This window comes from Cetorhinus maximus, chromosome 11, assembly GCF_964194155.1.
Source record: "Cetorhinus maximus chromosome 11, sCetMax3.hap1.1, whole genome shotgun sequence".
Lineage (NCBI taxonomy): Eukaryota > Metazoa > Chordata > Chondrichthyes > Lamniformes > Cetorhinidae > Cetorhinus > Cetorhinus maximus.
In genome coordinates, this window is record NC_135889.1 from 47,123,687 (window position 1) to 47,145,093 (window position 21,407).

At 42.4% G+C, this 21,407-nt stretch overlaps 1 protein-coding gene across 1 annotated transcript in view; it reads right to left on the bottom strand.

Moving 5' to 3' along the window:
* LOC144686562 (PTB domain-containing engulfment adapter protein 1-like) overlaps positions 1 to 21,407 on the bottom strand; it is a 421,104-nt gene that overhangs the window by 126,401 nt on the left and 273,296 nt on the right. Inside the window, exon 6 of the mRNA XM_078551900.1 lies at positions 2,731 to 2,802. Within this exon, the coding sequence (XP_078408026.1) occupies positions 2,731 to 2,802 (72 nt within the window). The remainder of the gene's footprint in view (positions 1 to 2,730; positions 2,803 to 21,407) is intronic.

The following is a 21,407-nucleotide window of genomic DNA, read 5'->3' on the forward strand; positions in this document are numbered from 1 at the left end:
GGATTATGAAAGTAAATTGGCAAGAAATATAAAAACAAACAGCTAGAGCTTCTACGGGTGTATGAAAAGAGAGTGGTTAAAGTGAGTGTGGGACCCTTGGAGGATGCAACTGGAGAATTGATAACAGGGAACAGGAAAATGGCAAATAATTTAAACCAATATTTTGCAACGGTCTTCATGGTGCAGAACACTATAAACATCCCAAAGATATCAGATAAGCAAGGAGCTAATGGGAGGTAAGATCTTGTAACGGTCTCTATCATGAGGGGCAAAGTATTTTACAAACTAATGGAACTATAAAGGCAGACAAGTTGCCAGGACCTGATGGCCTGCATCCAAGGGTTTTAAAGGAAGTGGCTGCAGAGATAGTGGAGTATTGGTCGAAATATTCCAGAACTCACTGGATTCCGGGAGGGTCCCTGTGGATTGGAAAACTGCTAATGTGATGCTCCTGTTCAAGAAGGGAGGGAGACAAAAAACAGGAAACTATAGGCCAGTCAGCCTAGCATCTGTCATTGGGAAAACGCTAGAGTCCATTATTAAGGAAGAAATAGCAGGACATTTAGAAAAGCTTAACACAATCAAACAGAGTCAACATGTTTTGTGAAAGGGAAATCATGTTTGACAAATTTGCTAGAGTTCTTTGAGGGTATAACAAACAGAGTTGATAAAGCGGAACCAGTAGATGTAATGTATTTGGATTGCCAGAAGGCATTTGATAAGTTGCCACATAAAAGGTTATTACACAAGATAGGAGCTCACAGTATTGGGGGTAATGTATTGGCATGGATTGAGGATTGGTTAACACACAGAAGACAGAGAGTCGAGATTAATGGATCTTTTTCAGGTTGGAAAGGTGTAACTAGTGGAGTGCCATAAGGATCAGTCCTAGGGCCTCAATTATTTACTATTTATATTAATGACTTGGAGGAGGGACAGAGTATAATGTATCCAAATTTGCTGAGAATACAAAAATGGGTGGGAGGGCATGTTGTGATGAGGACACAAGGAATCTGCAAGAGGATATAAATAGGTTGAGCGAGTGGGCAAAAACTTGGCAGATGGAGTTCAATGTAGGAAAGTGAGAGATCGTTCACTTTGGTAGGAAGAATCAAAAGACAGACTATTATTTAAATGGAGTGAGACTCCAAAAAAGTGCAACACAGAGGTATATGGGTATTCTTGTGCATGAAACACAAAAGGTTAGCATGCAGGTGCAGCAAGTAATTAAGAAGGCAAATGGAATTTTGGCCTGTATTGCCAGGGGGTTGGAGTTTAAAAACAGGGAAATCTTGTTACAACTGTACAGGATGTTGGTGAGGCCACACCTGGAGTATTGTGTACAGTTTTGGTCCCTGTATTTAAAGAAGGATAGGCTGGGATTGGAGACAGTTCAAAAGAGATTCACTTGGCTGATTCCTGAATGAAGGGGTTGACTTATCAAGAACGGCTAAACAGGCTAGGCCTTTATTTGTTGGAGTTTAGAAGACTGAGGGGTTATCTTATTGAAATGTACAAGATTCTGAGGGGGCTTGACAGGGTAGATGTTGAGAAGATGTTTCCATTAGTGGGGGAATCTCGAACTAGGGGACATAGTTACAGAATAAGGAGACATTCATTTAAAACTGAGATGCAAAAGAATTTCTTCTCTCAGACGGTAGTGTATGTCTGGAATTCTCTACCCCAGAGAGTTGTGGAGGCTAGATCACTGAAAGTATTAAAAGAGGGGGTAGGTAGATTTTTGAAATATCGGAGAGCTGAGGGTTATGAGAAGCTGGCACGAAAGAGGAGTTGAGGCCTGGGGCAGATCTGCCATGATCTTATTGAATGGCGGGGCAGGCTTGAGGAGCCAGATGGCCTACTCCTGCACCTATTTCTTATGCTCTTAAATAAAATCCTTAATAAAGGCATTAAAAGTTAGTCCAATGGAAAAATGTAATTGCGTCACCATGAAAGTGGTTGAGGCTGAGGTTTTAGATTTTGTTAAGGTGCTTTTTTGAATATCAAAAATTTCAGCTATTGAGCAAAAATGGCTTATTTCAGAATGCATTTGTTTACCAGTGTAAGGTTTGAATAAAAGATAGATTATTGGATATTTGCTCTGAAGAAGGATCATACGGACTCGAAACGTTAACTCTGTTTCTCTCGCCACAGATGCTGCTAGACCTGCATTTTCCAGCAGTTTCTGGTTTTGTTACAGATTGTTGGTATTGAGTTCACATATGCGTACTTTTGTGAAGTTTTTGACTTGTTCCTTTGCAAGTTCTCAGATGAATATCTAATTCCAATAAAACCATAATTAATTAAAAAATGCACTTAACTTTGTTCCCTTTTTGAACAGTGTGTAATGAGATTAGGTTTATTTGGGTCATGGGAAATGTCTTTGGAGCGTAGAATAAAAAATATATCAATGAATAGACCAATAACATCTATAACTAAATTGGTTTGAAAGTATTGCTTCACTGATTAATTGTCCAGTAGTGGGAATTTAACTCTAAATTCCTTCTTCGAGGATAGCATACATTCAGCATTTTAGCACATTTGTGCACTGACTTGTAAGGAGCCACTTTCCCCGATAGATATTGAAATAATTTAGCTTTCATGTATCAACCACTAGCAAATTAGGAGCATCTGAGGCTTAAGAAGATGCTACTTTTAGCCTCTCAGTTGAGAAATTAATTATAATGAATCGAAAGAGGAATAAAACCAAGTTAAACTGAAAACTCATACCTTGAGTTTACGAACAGCGTCCTTCACAATTTCTGTACCTTTTGGTTGTTCAACTTCAGCATTGCCAAGAAACTGAAAGATATAATTGTAATTATTGAACAAATGTGTGCACAACATTCAGCTTCAAATCATCTGGCTACACTTCTGCCTGAGTACTAGTACTAATACATATTCATGATCTGACTGGAATGACACAGATAGCAAAAACTCTTCTTTTAAATAATGCAGCATTCAGAATAGGGGATCTGGTTAGAAACAACCTGTTCATAAAGTATAAACCAAATACACAGAACAAAACAATTCAACACTTCCAAATATTGCAGTCAGTTCTTCTGTCTACCTATTCAACTTTCCTGAAGCAAAAATATTTTCTCCGACAATAAGATTTGATGGGAACCAATCTCAAACTGCATGTAATTCATGTGAATTGCCTCTTAGCCTTTCATCCCCTGCTATATTGCTATGTCAAAAGTAAAATGTAACTCTTATATGCCTGAGTGTTGCCTGTACATTTTTAAAAGTTGACCTTTTTGAGAATCAAAATACATTGTGCTGAATAGAAAACAGCATGTTCTGTTCATATTATTGACAAATTTACTAAATTATAACTCTTGGAATACAGTGCATGCCTTTATGTATGGAAAAATTCCAGGGGCAATTCTGATACAAGTGCTAAGTATACTGGAGAGAATGGGTAGACACAACAGCACAGCATTCCCTAGGCATTGTGGTGCTTCTCCTCATCTTGAGAATCTCCTGTGCCTTTTCATCTACAGGTATACGTAATCAATGTTTACAGCAAATACCCAGTGTAAACAATTGAGCAAATTCGAACACAAGCGCGTTATGCACGTAATTACGCTACACCTAAATGCCCTTCATTGTTAATGCCTGTCTAACAATATCTATGCCTGAATGCATCTTGGCTCTTGTAATGACTCTATACCCAGGCTTAGGAACATGCATGCAAATTAGCAGCAACTACTTTTTTAAAAGTAGGCATAAAATAAAGCCCAGAATTTTAGGTGCAGCAGGAAACAGTTATTTTTCCTGTGTCTTATTGTGATATTTTCAACAATTTGTTTTTCTACTCATCATCACTGAAACCTGCACTGGATTTTCTATTTCTTAGAATGTAATTTTTTGGCATTAATAGGTCATGTTAGAATTGAAAAGCTTCTCTGATTGCAGGTTAATAAACATAGCATGCCTAATGTGCATACGTGACAGTTAAACAAGTTGACATTTTAATTTTCATACCTAAAGACGGAATAAATGGCATAAGTTCCATACTTTCCTTGAGCCCAGTTGTTTACACTGCTTCCAGTTTGCATACACCAATTTTAAGTTCTAGTGTATGCTCATGAGCCTGGCAGGAAATGCAGGCGTAAATTGTCATTAGCAAAATGGGTGCTTGAATGAATATAAATTTGTGTATAATGCCTTCAGTAAACCTTCTCAGGAAATCCCAACCCACTCCCCACCTTGCCATTCCACACCCCCACCCACCCCCCACCCACAGGAAGGCAGCAACTCAAACTAGGCTATCATATCACAAGCCTGGCCTTGTCATAGGCATGGCAGGTTGTGGCTGGAGCTATAGGACAGCCCACTACGCCATCACTCTGCTCAAAAGGCCTCCAAGCCGGAAGATAGGTCGGTAGATCCATGGAGTGGAGGGAGGAACAGGAGTCCAAGTTGCTCTTGTGAGGCCTGCAACAGTACTCAAAAACTCCCCAAAAATATAGAGGAATTTTGGCATTATTTTTGGCTGGGCCACTAGCTGACACTCACCACTGCAGGCTCACACTCTTCCTAGATCAATCCAAAAATGATAACGTGAGTCCTATGCATGACTGCCTGACTCAGGGGGCTGCTCTGGCTAACCAGTGTCAGGCTTGTGAAAACAGTGCAGTGACCACAGGTCATCGCCCTCAATTTTTGTGGCATAATGGGAGTGGGGGCCCCGAAAACTATTGCAGTCAGTAGGGAATTAATTCTTTATTGATCTGGTTTTATTCACTTATTTTTCAGCGTCTTGCAACACTTTATTGAAATAAATAAAATTTATACAGGTAAAGAATATTTTGCACACCAGGAAAATGAAGACTAAGATTTGACTTTAAAAAACTGATCTTGTGTGCTGTTTTGTCTGTGGGTGCCTAAGGAAATACATTCAGTTTATTTTTTAAACATTTTTTGTTGAAATTATGATTGCTTCAGAAATAATTCCTCATCACCCTTGAGAAGCCATCAAAATTATCACCTACAAGGAGAAGTTAGGTAAATGTGAGCTATTACATTTTGGTATGAAAAATAAGGATGTCACATATTACTTGGAAATGAGGAATCTAAATGGGGTACAGGAGCAACAGAATCTGGGAGTACAAATACACAAATCACTAAAAGTAGCAATGCAGGTTAACAAGACTATTTAAAAAAAACAAGACTTGGGATTATTTCTAGAAGGATAGAATTGAAAAGTAGAGCAACTATGCTAAGCTTTGTTTAGATTAGACTTGGGAGTTCTTAAGGCATTGCAATGGGTGTACAAAAGATTTACAAGGATGATACCAGGACCAGAGGTTATGCTTAAAGAAAAGAATTCATCATGTGGCTGAGGCCAGATGGATCTATCCATTCCAGGATAGACTTCCTTTTGTGTCCCCAGCATTCCCCGTCAGAGCCACTGACATCAAGCTGGTGTTCTTCTCTGACCAATGCCTCCTCCTGGTCGACTGTCACCTACAAGATGACCAGAGGGTTTGCACAGCGACATGGAAGCTGAATGTAAAATCAAGAGGTTCTCCATCTTGAAAGGCATTCAGAAGGTCAGACAGACAGACAGACAAAAGGAAGGAAATATACTGACTCCAGAAAAGCATGCAGAATCTGCTCCTGCTGCAGTCAATGGGGGTCGTTGTCAAAGGACCTTCAAGAGATGAAGAACCAGCAGACCTCACTCTTTGCTGCAGAGGCCTCCATGATCATCTTCCAAATCAGAGTCCGTTCCGTGGAGCAGAATGAGATGTGCTCGTATTTCTTCTTCCCAAAAGGTACAGAGAGAGAGCTCTGTGGTCAGCAGCCTGAAGGAAGAAAACAACTTGGTAACGTCATCGCAGTCTGACGTACTAAGGGTCAGCAAATCATTTTATGCCAGACGGTGGCCATCAAGCTTACAGACAGCACAGCCTCCCACCCCTTCCTGTCCCCTATCAGGGACATCTTGGATGACAGTAAGCAGGATAGTCTGGACAAACCGCCAGCTCTGGATGAGTTAACAAAGGCCATCAGGTCCTTCAAGATGAGTAAACTCCCAGAAACAATGGCTTACCAGCCAAGGTCCATTTGACTCCGTGGGATTGGATCGCGCAAACCTGCGGGAAGTATATGAGAGTGTGCTTCTGGTTAGTGGAATGTCAGGATGCAAGAGGAAAGGCATCACCACCCTCATCTACAAGCAGGAGGAGGGGGAGAAAATTTGAAATTTCACTGCTTAACGTGGATTACAAAATTCTGTCCAAGGTCACAAAATCACAGAATGGTTTCAGCGCAGAAGGAGGCCATTCTGCCCATTGTGCGTGTGCTGGCTTTCTGAAGGAATAATTCACCTAATGCCATTCCCCCACCTTCTCCCCTGCGCATTCTTCCTTTTCAGATAGTAATCCAATTAGCTCTCGAATGGCTTGATTGGACCTGCAACCATTACGCTCTCAGGCAGTGCACTCCAGGTGCTAACTGTTCACTGCGTGATAAAGTTTTTCCTCATATTGTTTTTTTTGCCAATTACCTTAAATCTGCTCCCTCTGGTCCTCGATCCTTCCGCCAATGGGAACAGTTTCTCCTCATCTATTCTTTCCAGACCCCTCATGATTTTGCATACCTCTATCTAGTCTCCTCTCAACCTTCTCTTCTCCAAGGAAAACAGTCCAAACTTCTCTAATCTATCTACGTAACTTGTTTGGAAGTAGAGATTGTTTAAGTAAGTTATATGTGTATTTGTGGTGTAAGGCACGAATTTTTGCTTTAATGTTTAAATTTGATTTGTATTTCTGTATTTTGCGGGTTAAAAGATAAAACCTGAGTTTTAGTTTCACTTTAAAAGATGACTGCATTTTTAATGAGTTTTATGATCCTTGAAATGGAGAGCTGTGTTATTGAGGGGTGGGGGGGGGTGGGGGGGGTGGGTGGGGGAGGTAGTGGTTTAGGAAAGTTAAAACAAAGTAGGTAAAATCCTGTTGCAGAGGTCCAGAGAGGGACTCTCCCCCCACCACCCACCCACAAGCACACACATACACAGCGGGAGAAACCGAAAACAATTTGAGTTCAGTTGGAAGCAGCTGCCAGGAGGAGCAGAACAAGAGAGGGAACTGCAAGCAGCAGGTTCAAAACTAAAGAAGATAGTCCCCAAATCCAGGGGAGTGAAACAAGAAAGATCCCAAGAGGACATTTAAGTCAAAGGACAAGGACAGGAACCTGGAAAACGCCCTGTTAAGACTTTAAAAGTGAGGAGCAGAGAAAGGCACCAAGCTTAAAGGGAGAAGCTGCAGAATGCAGATTTTAAGCAATATAAGCTTGTGAGAAGCCAACAGTTTAAAGGAGACAGCTGAAGGTCTGTAATTCTTTGCTATGGGGATGTGAAGCAGTAGTGTTCAGTTGGCACGGCTGAGTCAGTGAGATAGTGTGTGTGTGGAAGGAAGCTTGAATGCACGTGGCAATCCAAGAGAACTCGAAACCCTGGAGGCGGACCCTTGTGGAAGGCATCTAAGAGGAAGCGTTGGTTTGGGAGAAGATTCCAAAGTGAGCTCCTTGAGAGTGGAGATTGGAAACCCTCATGTGAAAAATGGAGTTCGGTGAGTCGAGTTGACTCATGGTGTGACAAGCGTCTGGGGGAGTTGATGAGAGATCTATAACATCTGTTTGGGGTGGCATCTGTCACTTGGGTTCAGAGTCTGGTGTGTCTGACTACAGGTCACCTATTGGTTTACATGGACTGTGTACTTACTGTAAACATTAGAGTATAAAATAGCTTTTGGAACTTGTGTTATCCTTATGAATACGTATATATCTGTAAAGATATAGTTGTGGGTGAAAGAGTATTGTAATACAGTTCATCTTTTCTTGTTTAATAAATGTTTTATTCTTTTGTTAAAAGTCAATCAGCTGACTCTTGTGACTCTGTTCAGTAGCCACTCTCCACGTAACTAAACAAAAATTAAAAGTTAGGATCTATCAAGCTGGGTTCCACCCTGGGATCTGGCTTGCCCAGTAGTAACATCAGCTAGGATCATTACAAACTGCAGTTCTTCATCCCTGGAACCATTCTTGTGAATACAAGTAGTAGGAAAAGGAGTAGGTGAATCTTTTCTGTACTCTCTCTAATGCCTTCCTAACACCTACCAATGTTGCTACTGTCCCTTTTATTCCATGAGCTCTAATTTTACTCACAAGTGTGTTGTATGGCACTTTCTCAAATGTATTTTAGAAGTCCAAGTACACCATAACAGCAATACCCTCATCAATCTTCTCTATTACTTCATCAAAAAAAACCAGAAAGTTAGTTAACACGTGAAAAACACCTGACCTACCTACCTAATCCCATTTACCAGCACCTGGCCCATAGCCTTGAATGTTATGACGTGCCAAGTGCTCATCCAGGTACTTTTTAAAGGATGTGAGGCAACTTGCCTCCACCACCCTCCCAGGCAGTGCATTCCAGGCCGTCACCACCCTCTGGGTAAAAAAGTTTTTCCTCACATCCCCCCTAAACCTCCTGCCCCTCACCTTGAACTTATGCCCCCTTGTGACTGACCCTTGTGAGAGCCTCTTCTGCACTGTGATTTACCCTTAACAAATCTCTATTGACTTTCTTTAATTAGCCCACATTTTCCTATGTGGCTATTAATTTTGTCCCAAATTATCATTTCTAGAAGCTTCCCTACCACCAAGGTTAAACTGATTGGCTTGTAGCTGCTGGGCTTATTTTTACACACATTTTTGAACAAGGGTGTAACATCTGCAATTTTCCAGTCCTCTGGCACCACCACTGAGTCTAGGGAAGACTAAAAAATTATGGCCAGTCACTTCCCTCAGTATCCTTGGATGTATCTCATCTAATCCTTGTGCCTGATCAACTAAATACAGATAGCTCATCCAATACCACCTCCTTATCAATTTTAAAACGTTCAAGTGTTTGATCTACCTCCTCTTTCACCATGATCTGGACAGCACCTTCTTTCTTGGAAAAGGCGGGTGTCAAGTATTCATTTAATATCTCAGCCATGCCCCCTGCCTCCATGTATAAATCCCCTTTTTGGTCCCTAATCAGCCCCACTCCTCCTTTTACCACCCTTTTTCAATTTATACATCAATAGAAGATTTTTGGGATTCCCTTTTATGTTAGCTGGCAGTTTCTTCTCATATACTGTCTTTGCTTCTCTTATTTGCTTCTTCAATTTCCCTCTGAGCCTTCAACACTCAGCCTGGGTCTTGGTTGTCCACCTGATATCTGTGATAAACACACTTTTTCACCTTCACCTTAATCTCTACCTCTTTCTTCATCCAGGGAGTTCTGGATTTGTTTGCCCTATCTTTCCCCTTCGTGGGGATATACCTTGACTGTATCTGAACTATCTTTTCTTTAAAGGCAGTCCATTGTTTTCCAACCTTTGATTCCAATTTACTTGGGTCAGATCCATTCTTACCCCATTGAAGTTGGCTTTCCCCCAGTTAATTATTCGTACTCTGGATTGTTCCTTGTCCTATTCCATTGCCAACCCACACCTTATGATACAATGATCACTGTCCCCTAAATGTTCTCCCACTGACACTTGCTTGATCTACTTGGCCCACCTCACTCCCAAGAACCAGGTCTAGCAATGCCTTCTTCCTTGTTGGATTGGAAACATACTATTGTAGAAAATTCTCCTGAACACATTCTAGGAACTCTTGCCCCTCTCTGCCCTTTACACTACTACTACATATCTATATAGATAATATATCTATCTATAGTCAAATAATCAAAGTCCCCCATTATTACTACTCAATGGGTGGAATTTTACAGTCCCCTGCTGATGGGTTTGAAGGCCGGGCTTGTAAAATAAAGCACTTGACTTGTCCCCCACTTAGCCGCCTACCCCTACATGTCTCCTATTTTAAGGTGGGGGGGGGGGTTTGAAGTGTTGGGCGGCCTGCCCGCCCTTGGGCCTATGGAGGCTCTGAAGTGACAAATTAATGGCCACTTAAGTGCCTCATCCTGCCCCCACTGCCAGGTGGCTAGCCCAGCAGCTTTTACTAGGTGAGCTGGTGCCCCTCACAAGGTCATATCCTCCCTTTAACCCTCCCTCCACCCCCACTCCAGCCTCTCCAGCTCAGCACCCCACCCCCAGCCCCGCATCACTGAGGGTGCCAGCCAAGGCCTTCCAATACCCCGGACTTACCTGAAGTCCGACCTCCAATGGCTCCTCTTCTTCAGGGACTGCCTGTAGTACCAACAGTGGCCACCGGCTGAATCTGGGTCTAGAGAGCTGATGGTCAATCAGACTGGCCAGCAGCTTGCTAAGGTGGGACTTCCTCCCAAACTAGGGGCAAAATTTCCGTCTCCAGTCAATTAAGGCTCCATGGTGCGTTAAATGGCTGCAGGGCAGCTGATATCGGCTGGGATACTCACCAACCCGTTGGGGCGGGGGTTGGGCAAAAATCCTGCCCTATAATTCTTCCAACTCTCTGTAATTTCCAAGCAAATTTATTCCTCTACATCTTTCCCACCAGTTAGTGGCCTATAGATTACACCGAGCAATGTAATTGCACCTTCTTTTGTTCCCTAGCTCTAGCCAAGTAGACACCGTCCTTGACCCCTCTGGGCCATCTTCTTTCTCCAGCACTGCAATGCTCTCCTTAATCAATACTTCTTCCCCTTTCCTATCTTTCCTGAACATCTTGTGTCCAGGAATATTTAATACCCAGTCCTGCACTTCGAACCCGGTGTCCATTATAGCCATAACTTATTTCCGTGTGGCTCTGCAACTGCAATGCATCAATCTTATTAACCACACTCTTTGCATTCACATGCATGCACAGTAATCCTAATTTAGAATTTACTGCTTTCTCCCTTATACCAGACCCACATAATAACTTAACTATTTCCTACTCTAAGTGCTACCTGTTTTTCCCACTGCACTGTGCACTTTGGTATTCCTCTCTAATATTACATCCTGATTCCCACACCCCTGCCAAGTTAGATTATGCCCTCCTCAACAGTACCAGTAAATCATCTGGCAAAGAAATTAGTCCCTGCTCTGTTTAGGTGCAACCCATCCAGCTTGTACTGGTCCCATTTCCCCCAGAGCTAGTCCCAATGTCCTAAGGATCTAAAAGTCCTCCCCTACTGTACCATCTTCCCAGTCATGAATTCACCTGCTTTATCCTCCTATTTCTAAACTCACATGCATCCCATACCTGGAGTATTCCGGAGACTACTACTTTTGAGGTCCTGCTTGCTAATTTCCTACCTACTTCCCTAAACTCTGACTGCAAGACCATTTTCCTCTTTCTACTTATATCACTGGTACTGATGTGAACCATGACTGGCTGTTCACGCTCCCCCTTCACAGTGCTCTGCAGCTGTTCAGTAACATCCCTGACCCTGGCACCAGGGAGGCAACATAGCACCCTGGGTTCACGAATAAAGCCGCAAATACGCCTGTTAGTTCCTCTAACTACTGAATCTGCAATCACTATTGCTCTTGCAGTCTTCTTTGTGTCTCCCTTCACAGCTGAGTGAACTGTGGTGCTGTGGACTTTGTTCATCTGGGGAGTGCAGCCAGAGGCATCACTTTCAGCATCATTCAGAACTGAATACTGATTGGAGAATGAGATGCAACACTCATGCAGTACCTGTCTGTTTCTTCATGAGTGCCTGGTGGTCACCCATTCCTTCTCTCCTTGAATCTACGGGGCGACCACATCTATAAACATGCTATCTACACCGCTCTCAACCTCATGAGTGTACTGCAGTCATGCCAGCTGCTGCTCAAACTCCAAAACCTGAATCTTGAGCTGCTACAGCTGACAACACTTCCTGCACAGATGGTTAACCAGGAAATGGAAAGCGTCAGGATGTGCACTTGAGTGGTCGGAGCTGCCCTGCCATTCCTCTATTAGATAATAAACCTTACTAAAAAGAGAAAAACTCACTAGCTACTACTTTCCTTCTGTTAATGTCACTTAACTATAGGAAAACTGAATGCTTTACTTAATCCTTTTTTAGAAATTAAAATTTTTAATTTCCCAGCTCTTTAAATTAGCTCCCTAACTTTGGGCAAAGGGAAACTCACCAGCCAATTAACACAGCCTTCCTGTGATGCCATGGTTTGATTTATTTTTCACTTTTTTAAACTCTGGTGTGCCGCAGGTCTATTTCAACTCCCAGCTCTCTCCTCACGCAAGTGATAGGCCCCAAGCCTGGTCCTCAAGTTTCATCTCCCCAGTGCTCCCAATTTCTTTCAGATCTGCTCCAGCTCCCGATTATCACAGAACCTTGACAGTGCAGAAAGAGGCCATTCAGCCCATCAAGCCTGCACTGGCTCTCTACCTAGTTCCACCACCCTGACTTATCCCTGTAACCTTGCACATTCTCTTTTTTCAGATAGCTATCCAATTCCCTTTTGAATACCTCCATCAAACCTGCCTCCAACACCCTCTCAGGAAGTTTGTTCCAGACTCCAACCACCCTCTGGGTAAAAAATTGTTTCCTCACATCACTGTTACTTTTGCCAATAATTTTGAACTTGTGCCCTCTAGTTCTTGATTCCCTCTAGAGTAGGAACAGTCTCTCATTATTTACCTGTCCATACCTCTTGAATACCTCTATCAAGTCTCCTCCTAGTCTTTCTTTCTCCACGGAAAACAGTCCCCAAACACTCCAATCTATCCTCAAAGCTACAGTTCTTCAACCCTGGAATCATTTTGGGAATCTCCTCTGTACTCTCTCCAGTGCCTTCACATCCTTCCTCAAGTATGGCATCCAGAACTGGATGCAGTACTCCAGATGAGGCCTAACTAGTGTCTTAAACAAGTTCAACATGACCTCCTTAATCTTGTACTCAATACCTCCATTAACAAAGCCTAAGATACTAATCAGATGTTTTATTAACTGCTCTCTCAACATGCCCTGCCATCTTCAATAACTTACGTACATATATTCAAGGTCCCTCTGTTCCTGCACCACCTCAGAGTTTCTCTCTTCATTTTACTGTCTCTCCATATTCTTCCTGCCAAAATGAATCACCTCACATTTCTCTTCAATGAACTTCATCTGCCACTTGTGTGCCCAATCCACCAACATGTCTACGTCCCTTTGAAGCTCAAGACAATCCTCATCACAGTTGATGTTGCCAATCTTTGCATCATCTGCAAATTTTGAAATCATGCTCTGAACACCAAAGTCCAGATCATTAGTATATATTAGGAAGAACAAGGGTCCCAACACTGATCCCTAGGGAATTCCACTACAAACCTTCCTCCATCTGAAAAACATCCATTAACCACTACTCTTTGTTTCCTGTCACTCAGTCAATTTCTTATCCAAGTGCCTACTCTCCCTTTTATTCCATGAGCTAGAATTTTGCTCACAAGTCTGTTGTGTGGCACTGTATCAAATGCCTTTTGAAAATCCATATACACCACATCAACAGTGTTGTCCTTATCAACCTTCTTTGTTACCTCCTCAAAAAACTCCAGCAAGTTAGTTAAACATGATTTTCCCTTAATGAACCCATGCTGGCTTTCCTTAATTATCCTGCATTTGTCTAAGTGATTACTGATTTTGTCCCGAACTAATGTTTCCAGTAGTTTCCCTATCACTGAAGCCAAACTAACTGGTTTGTAGTTGCTGGCTTTAACCTTGCACCCCTTTTTAAACAAGGGTGTAACATTCGCAATTTTCCAGTGCTCTCACCACCACTGTGTCTAAGGAAGACTGGAAAATTATCACTAGTGTTTCTGCAATTTCCACTCTCACTTCCCTCAGTACCCTTGGATGCATCTCATCCAGTCCTGGTGCCTTATCAATTTTAAGTAAAGATAGCCTTTCTAAAACTGCTTCCTTCACAAATATAAACTCTTCTAGTATACCAGTTACCTCCTCTCTCATCTCAGCCTGGGTAACACCTTCTTCCTTTGCAAATTCAGATGCAAAATACTCATTTAATACCTCCGCTATTTCTCCAGCCTCCATGTGCAAGTCCCCTTTTTTATCCCTAATAAGCCCTGATCTTTTTTTTAACCACCCTTTTATCATTTATATGCTTATAGAAGACCTTGGGATTCCCTTTTATGTTAGCTGCCATTCTCTATCATGGTCTCTCCCTGCTTTTCTTATTAGTTTTTTTTCACTTCCCCTCTGGTCCTTCTATATTCAGCCTAATTCTCCATTGTATTTTCTACCTAATATGTGTCAAACGTGCACTTCTTCCTTTTCATCTTCACCTCTACCTCTCTCGTCATCCAGGATGCTCTAGATTTATTTGTCCTACCTTTCCCCTTCAAGGGGATATACCCTGACATTGCCTGCAATACTTTTTCTTTGAAGATAGCCTATTGTTCAGCCACCATCTTTTCTGCCAACATTTGATTCCAAGTCATACAACTTAGATGAATTCACATCCCATCGAAGTTGGTTTTCTTCCCATTAATTATCCCTGCTCTGGATTGTTCCTTGTCATTTTACATGGCCAACCTAAACCTTATGATACAATGGTCACTGTCCCCCGCTAAATGCTCTCTAATTGATACTTGGTCCACTTGGCTGAACTCATTCCTGAGAACCAGGCCCAACAGTGCCTTCTCTCTCATTGGACCGGAAACACACTGCTGCAGAAAATTATCTTGAATACATTTCAGGAACTCTTGCCCCTCTGCACTATTTCTATCCCAGTTTATATTTGGTTAATTGGAGTCCTCCATTATGATTACTCTATAATTCTTGCATCTCTCTGTAATTTCTTTGCAGATTTGTTTCTCTACATCCCTTCCACTAGTTGGTGGTCTACATACTACACCAATCAATGTTATTGCGCCTTTTTCATTCTTTACCTCTAGCCAGAGATTCTGTCCTTGACCCCTCTGGAACATCTTCCCTCTCCAGTGATGTAATGCCATCTTTAATCAATACTGCTACTCCCCCTCCCCCTGCCCTTTTCTTCCTTTCCTGTCTCTCTTAAACACCTTGTACCCGGGAATATTTAATGCCCAGTCCTGCCCTTCTGTGAGCTAGGTCTCTGTTATAGCGATACTATCATAATTTCATTTATGCCTGTAGTTCACAAATCTTATTAACCACACTCCGTGCATTCACATACATGCACATTAGCCCTGATTTAGACTTTTTTACTTTCCCCCTTACTCTGACCCCATCTAATGACTTACTATTGCATACTCCAATTCTATTAAATCCCCCAAGTGTTCTATCTACCTTGATACTATTCTCTGATATATCCTCCTTATCTGTTAATACTTCTCTACTTCCCACTGCCAGTTTCTCTTCTCTCCACTCTGAATTTCTGATGTTCCCAGCCCCCGCCAATCTAATTTAGACCCTCCCTGACAGCACTAGCAAACCTCCCCATGAAGACACTAGTCCCAGTCCTCTTAAGGTGTAACCCGTCCTTCATGTACAGGCCCCACCAGCCCCAGCACCGTTCCCAAAGCCTCAAATATATAAAGCCCTCCCCTCTACTCCATTTCTCCAGCCACGTGTTGAACTGCTTGCTCTTCCTATTCTTATGCTCACTAGCACGTGGCACTGGGAGCAATCCTGAGATAACTTCTCTTGAGGTCATGCTTTTTAATTCCCTTCCTAATTCCCTAAAATCTGCTTTCAGGACTCCATCCCTTTTCCTACCTATATCATTGGTGTCAATGTGGACCACAACCTCTGGCTCCCTTCCCGCAAAAGAATGTCTTACAACTGCTCCGTGACATCCTCGACTGGCACCAGGGAGGGAACATACCATCCTGGAGTCAAGTCTATGGCTGCAGAAACGCCTGCCTGCTCCCCTAACTGTGGAATCACCTACCACTATAGCACTTCCACTCTTTCGCCTCCCCCTGCTGTGGTGCCATGAACTTGGCTCTTGCTACTGTCCTCTGAGGAACAATCTCGATCACCAGTATCCAAAATTGAAAAAATGGTTAGAGAGCGAGATAGTCTCAGGGGATTCCTATACTACTTGCCTGTTTCTCTTACATACTCTGGCGATCACCCATTCCCTCTCTACCTGTGTGCCTCTTAGCTATGGTGTGACCACCTCTCTATACATGCTATCCAAGTAATCCACATGATGCACCACAGTGACTCCAGCCACAGCTTGAATTCTGCAACCCAGAGTTCAAGTTTCTGCAGCTGGTGGCATTTCTTGTAGATGTAGTCATCGAAGGCATTTTGTACCTGCATGACTTCCCACATCCTGCAGGATGCACAGTACACATGACCAAGCTGCACTGACATACTTTAAACTTTATATAAAGTGTTTACTGCAGTATGGTATGATACAATAACTCACCTGTCACTCGCCAATCGCCTCTTCTATGCCGAGTCCAAAAATGCCTATACTTACCAACCAATCAACTTATGGGACTCCTATGATGTCACTTTTAGATTTTATCTGTAAACTCCCGGCTCCCCTCTGCTTTATGGGCTCTCTCTCTCTGAACTCCTACTGCTTTATGCAACCCTTACTGATCATGCGGTTTGAAAAGCCTGTCTCTTTTATAAACCCTCTGATGAGTCGCTGGCTGGGTTAGCTTCCTGCTAAAGTAATTAACAGCAATTAACACCAATTGAACCAACTGCTTTCAGTTGATTGACAGTTAACTGGCACTGCCAGGCAGCTCCATATTTAACAAGCTAGTCTAACTTACTTGAAGATTGTTAGTTTTATGTCAGTGCTGGGTTCCTAACCTATATTTAAACTTGAAAGACTTGTCAGAACTTACCATTTTTGCACTCACTCAGTCTCCCTCTCCTCAATCACCAATTGAGTCATGTCTGCTATGAGTTGGTGACTCACCCTAGTCAGACCTGCATTGTACCTGACATGAGGATCTTTGATAACCTTGTACTACTCCGGAATACAACTGCCTATGTGTGGGACAGAGGGTGGACACCTGCCTCATAAGCTTGGTTCAGGAGAAGGCCTTTGATACAGTATCGCACACATACATAATAGATGTCTCCAAAATGGAATTTGGGGAGGGAATCTACAATTGGATCCAACCGCTGTACACAAACATCAGTAGTGGTTTCAATCAATGGGCAGAAATTGGAAAGCTTTCTGATTAAATCTGGAGTCAGACAGGGCTGTCCTCTCTCCCCTGTTTTGTTTGTATGCTGTTTTAAACCTTTTGTTATGTCCACCAAGAAGGACGTGGGCATAAGAGAGGTGACAATCCCAGGCAGCAGAGGCACTAAGGCCAAAGCCTCCCTAGACAGGGGTGACATCACAGTCTTCTGCTCCGATCCGCTGTCTGTGCACAGACTGATGAGCATCTGTGACCAGTTCAAACAGGTCTTGGGAGCCAAAGTAAATTGTGGTAAGAGTGAGGTCATGTTCTTTGGCAACTGGGCTAACTGATCCTTTGACGCCTTCACTGTCAGGTTAGGCAGCCTGAGTGTGCTTAGGATGTGGTTCGGAGGGGCCAGGCCATGCAGCAAAAACTGGAAGGAGCGTGTAGCCATGATAAAACAAAACTTGGTATATGGGAGCGACGCTCCCTCTCCGTTGCGGGTAAGAACATTGTCATCAGGTGTGAGGCACTCTTGGTGATGCTCTTCATGGTGCAGGTCTTGCCCATACCCACTCCGACGCATTGGTGCACCCGAGCTATCTTCTGTTTTGTCTAGAGATCAAAAATGGATTGAGTCTGCAAGGACACAATGTACAAATCTCTAGACAAGGAGGGGAGGGAAATGCACCCAAAGTAACCCCCATCCTGACAGACACTATGCTGTGCATAGACCATCAGTACACAAGTACCAAGTGTGACTACGTGCTGTGGTTCTACCTAACCCCAGTGTTGCGAAGGGTGAATCTGGCTATTTTGGCACAGAATGCTCCAGTCACTTTCATCGTGCTGTACCACCGATCCTGCATGGAGAAGCTTCTGCAGAAAAACACCTTTGACCACAAGTCCATCAGGCAGCGGTCCACCTGTAACGTGCTCGAGGCCCTGAAGGAAAAGGAGATGGTAGGTCCTGTCGGAGGTTCCCTGAGCAATAAAAATCATGTGGCAGAATGCCTCATTGCCAGAACTTTCTAACACACACCGAGGCATAGCTTGGCTGATGGTGAGAAAGGCCCTCCCAGTCAGATTCTTCCTGCATGCCCGGAGTCTCACCCTGCTCTGTATGCTGTCCTCAAGGTGGCTGTAGTGGGGAAGACATCATCGCCAACTTCCTTCTGGAATGTGCCTTTTCAAAGTGGAACTCTAACCAAATTTAACTCTGGAGAAAGATGCAGCAGTTTTTCTTGACGTTCTTCTCAAGCAGCTCTGTGATGTAGGCCTCTGTGCTCTATGGGACTTTTCCCAGGGACACACACCAACATAAACAACAACTGCTGCTGGAGGACCACCAACTCAGTGAAAGATGCTCTTTGGTCTGTTCAAAAGTTGTTAGTCCTCAAGCCCAAAGAGTTGCCCATGACCAAATGTTGCAGACTGGTGCATTCCAAGGTCCAGGACTACATGCTGAGGGATGACCTAAAACCTGGGGCAGTTGTTGCAAAGGCACAATGGGGAAAAGATTGTCTAAGGTCCACTTGTCTTTGTTTACCAAGGGACTGGAAACTGTATCCTTGATTGTATATTGTAAATATCACATATAATTGCAATTATATTGAAGCACCTCAGCGTGTCACATGTTGTATAGAAAGAACCTGAAGTGTATTGCACTTTAACTAATGTCAATTTGAACTGTTATGGAATGTAATTTTCTAAATTTTTAACAATAAAGTATTTTTTTGAGAAACAAGTGAACAAGCTGGGCCTCTTCTCTTGAAAAGGAGGAGGCTGAGGTGTGATTTGATAGAGATCTCTCAACTTATGAAAGATTTTGAGTAGACAGAGAGAGAGGACTCCCACTTGCAAGGAATAACAAAACTAAAGGCCATCAATACAAAATAGCCGCCAAGAAATCAAATTGGCAATTCAGAGGGAATATCGTTAGCCAGAGAGTGGTGAGAATGTGCAACTTGTTACCAAAGGGAATAGTTGAGTTGCATAGTACAGATGCATTTTAGGGGAGGCTAGATAAGTACATGAAGCAGCTGGGAATCAAGGATTATGCTGATAGAGTTAGATAAGGAAGGGTGGATACATTATGATGATAGATGAGGAAGGGAGCTTGAGTGCATCATTAACATCAGAATGGACTCGTTGGGCTGAGTGATTCGTTTCAATGCTGTACATTCCAATTAATTCTATGTAAATGTCACACTTGTATGTTGGTGCAAGAAAAACTACACAATTACAGTAAACCTTTGAAGATTTACTGGTAGGTTTGCTAACCAACAAGTGATTCATGTTGATTATACAAAATAGAATAATCAACAAAGCATTTTTTATGAACAGTAAACACCTACAGTGATATTCTGCAATATCCAGATACTGAGCTGTGGCACTGCAAAAAGCAATCATAATATGCTGCAGCCATTAATTTTTCATCAATTTCACTAAAATATGTCATTAGCAATGCAAAGCATTGACCTCCTTCAGTGCTCTAAAGATTCTGTGATTCTGTGACCTCACTCCATCACTATTTTCTCTTTATGCAAATATCCTCGCTTGGTTTAATCATCTATGGCTTTCCAAATATTAACATAAAATCAATGAAGCTAGATCATTTAGCAGAGTGACAGGATTATTCTAGAGCTTTAAACTATGAAGAAAACCTTCCAGGTTCATTTTTTAAAGCAAGAAAATTAAGAAGGGAGATAGGAAAAAGGGTCAGGCACTCATTTACATAGCATTTCATTTTTCAGAAATATCCTACAGTACTTCATATTTAAGAAAGATTTTTGAAGTGAGGTACAGCATAGGCTGTTCCAGAGCATTTCATACATAGAAACATCTCACAAAAATCAATGAGATGAATTGTCAATTAATTTGCTTTTAGTGCTTTGGTTGAGGAGAGAACATTGACCAGAACACTAGGGGAACATGATGCTCCTTCATGAATAGTGGCTCAAGTAGACAGCATTAAGCAGGCTTATCTGGAGGAAACAATCCAGATTTTCAAAATGCTGAGAGGAATAGGCAATGTAAATGTAAGAAGGGTGCTTAACTTGGATTAAAAGTGGAAAGAGGACTGAAGCATAGAATTTCTAATCTTCTACATGACAAGGATTTAGGAGGATTCACATTCTCTCACCAACGTGTGGAATAGGCATTGAGATAAAACAATTAATAATGCATCCGTTTTTGGAAAAAAGCAGGCATCTGACATGAATTGGGTTTGGGTTGTAAAGATAACTCTATCAGAGATGCATAATTGCTTTACGGAATATATTTGTTCCAGAGCTGCTTAAATGAAGTCAATGATACTATAAATATGGGCATATTTTGTTGAATTATGCTAATATAACTATAATAAGACTAACTAGTATTTGAATGCAAAAATTGCACTGATTAAGAATGTTATTCCAAAAAATGGTTAACTTTATGTATACCCAAAGTAATCATTACTACGCTTTTCTAAGAATTTTGAATAGTATATTCCTGTGTACCAAGCAATGTACTTTCTATGTGTGTCCATTAAGACTAGTGTCGAATGCAAAAATGTCATTTTCTCCCTCAATTTGGCTACCTTCATAGATAAAGTATATTTACCCTATCATGGACACAATCCAGTCACTTATTTTAGTCTTTTCAGGAAAAGTTCTTGAAACTTTCTGCTAGAATTGGTGATGGTAATCAAGGAAAAACCCAGAATATCTAACCAGCTGCAGAACACCACAATCTTACCCCAGCTGTCAGCTTTCCACAAATGTAATTGCCTCACTTACAGGAGCCTCTTTATTGATATTTGTTGGGAATCTCTTCCAGATACTGAGTTGGTTACCACCTTAACTAGCAAAGACATCAGAAGACTCCACATGCAATTTATATTTCCTACCAATTGCACAGCCCTTCCCTTCAAACATAAAAGCATAGAAGAGACACGTATATATTGAGTCTCAGAAGTCATTACTATTATCATGAGCCCACCTGAGAAGACCAAATGAAGATCGGGCTGCTTTTAGTGCTGCAGTGACCATCAAGTAAGTGAAAGGGGGTGTGTTGAGGGGGAGGCAATAACTGGCCTGGGCTTGAGGGTTGGGGCAGCCAGCAATGACCCATGAGATGGGGGTCTGGGTTGATGTCCTTGAGTCGCAGGGGTCAAGGGGGGCTGGAGTTGCTGGGGAAGGAGATCACAAACCTGTGATCTCAAGGCTGGGAGATCTGGAGTCAGGGTGGTTATGGAGATCGAGAAGAATGGGGCAAGCAGTGTCTGACAGGAGACCACGGTTTTAAGGTGGAAACCTTTTGCTGAGAGCGTGCACAGTCCCTTTAAAGACTGCTGCTTAGCCACACGTAGACGTGGCATTCCTGAATGCACCAGCACTATAGTGGTTGCATTC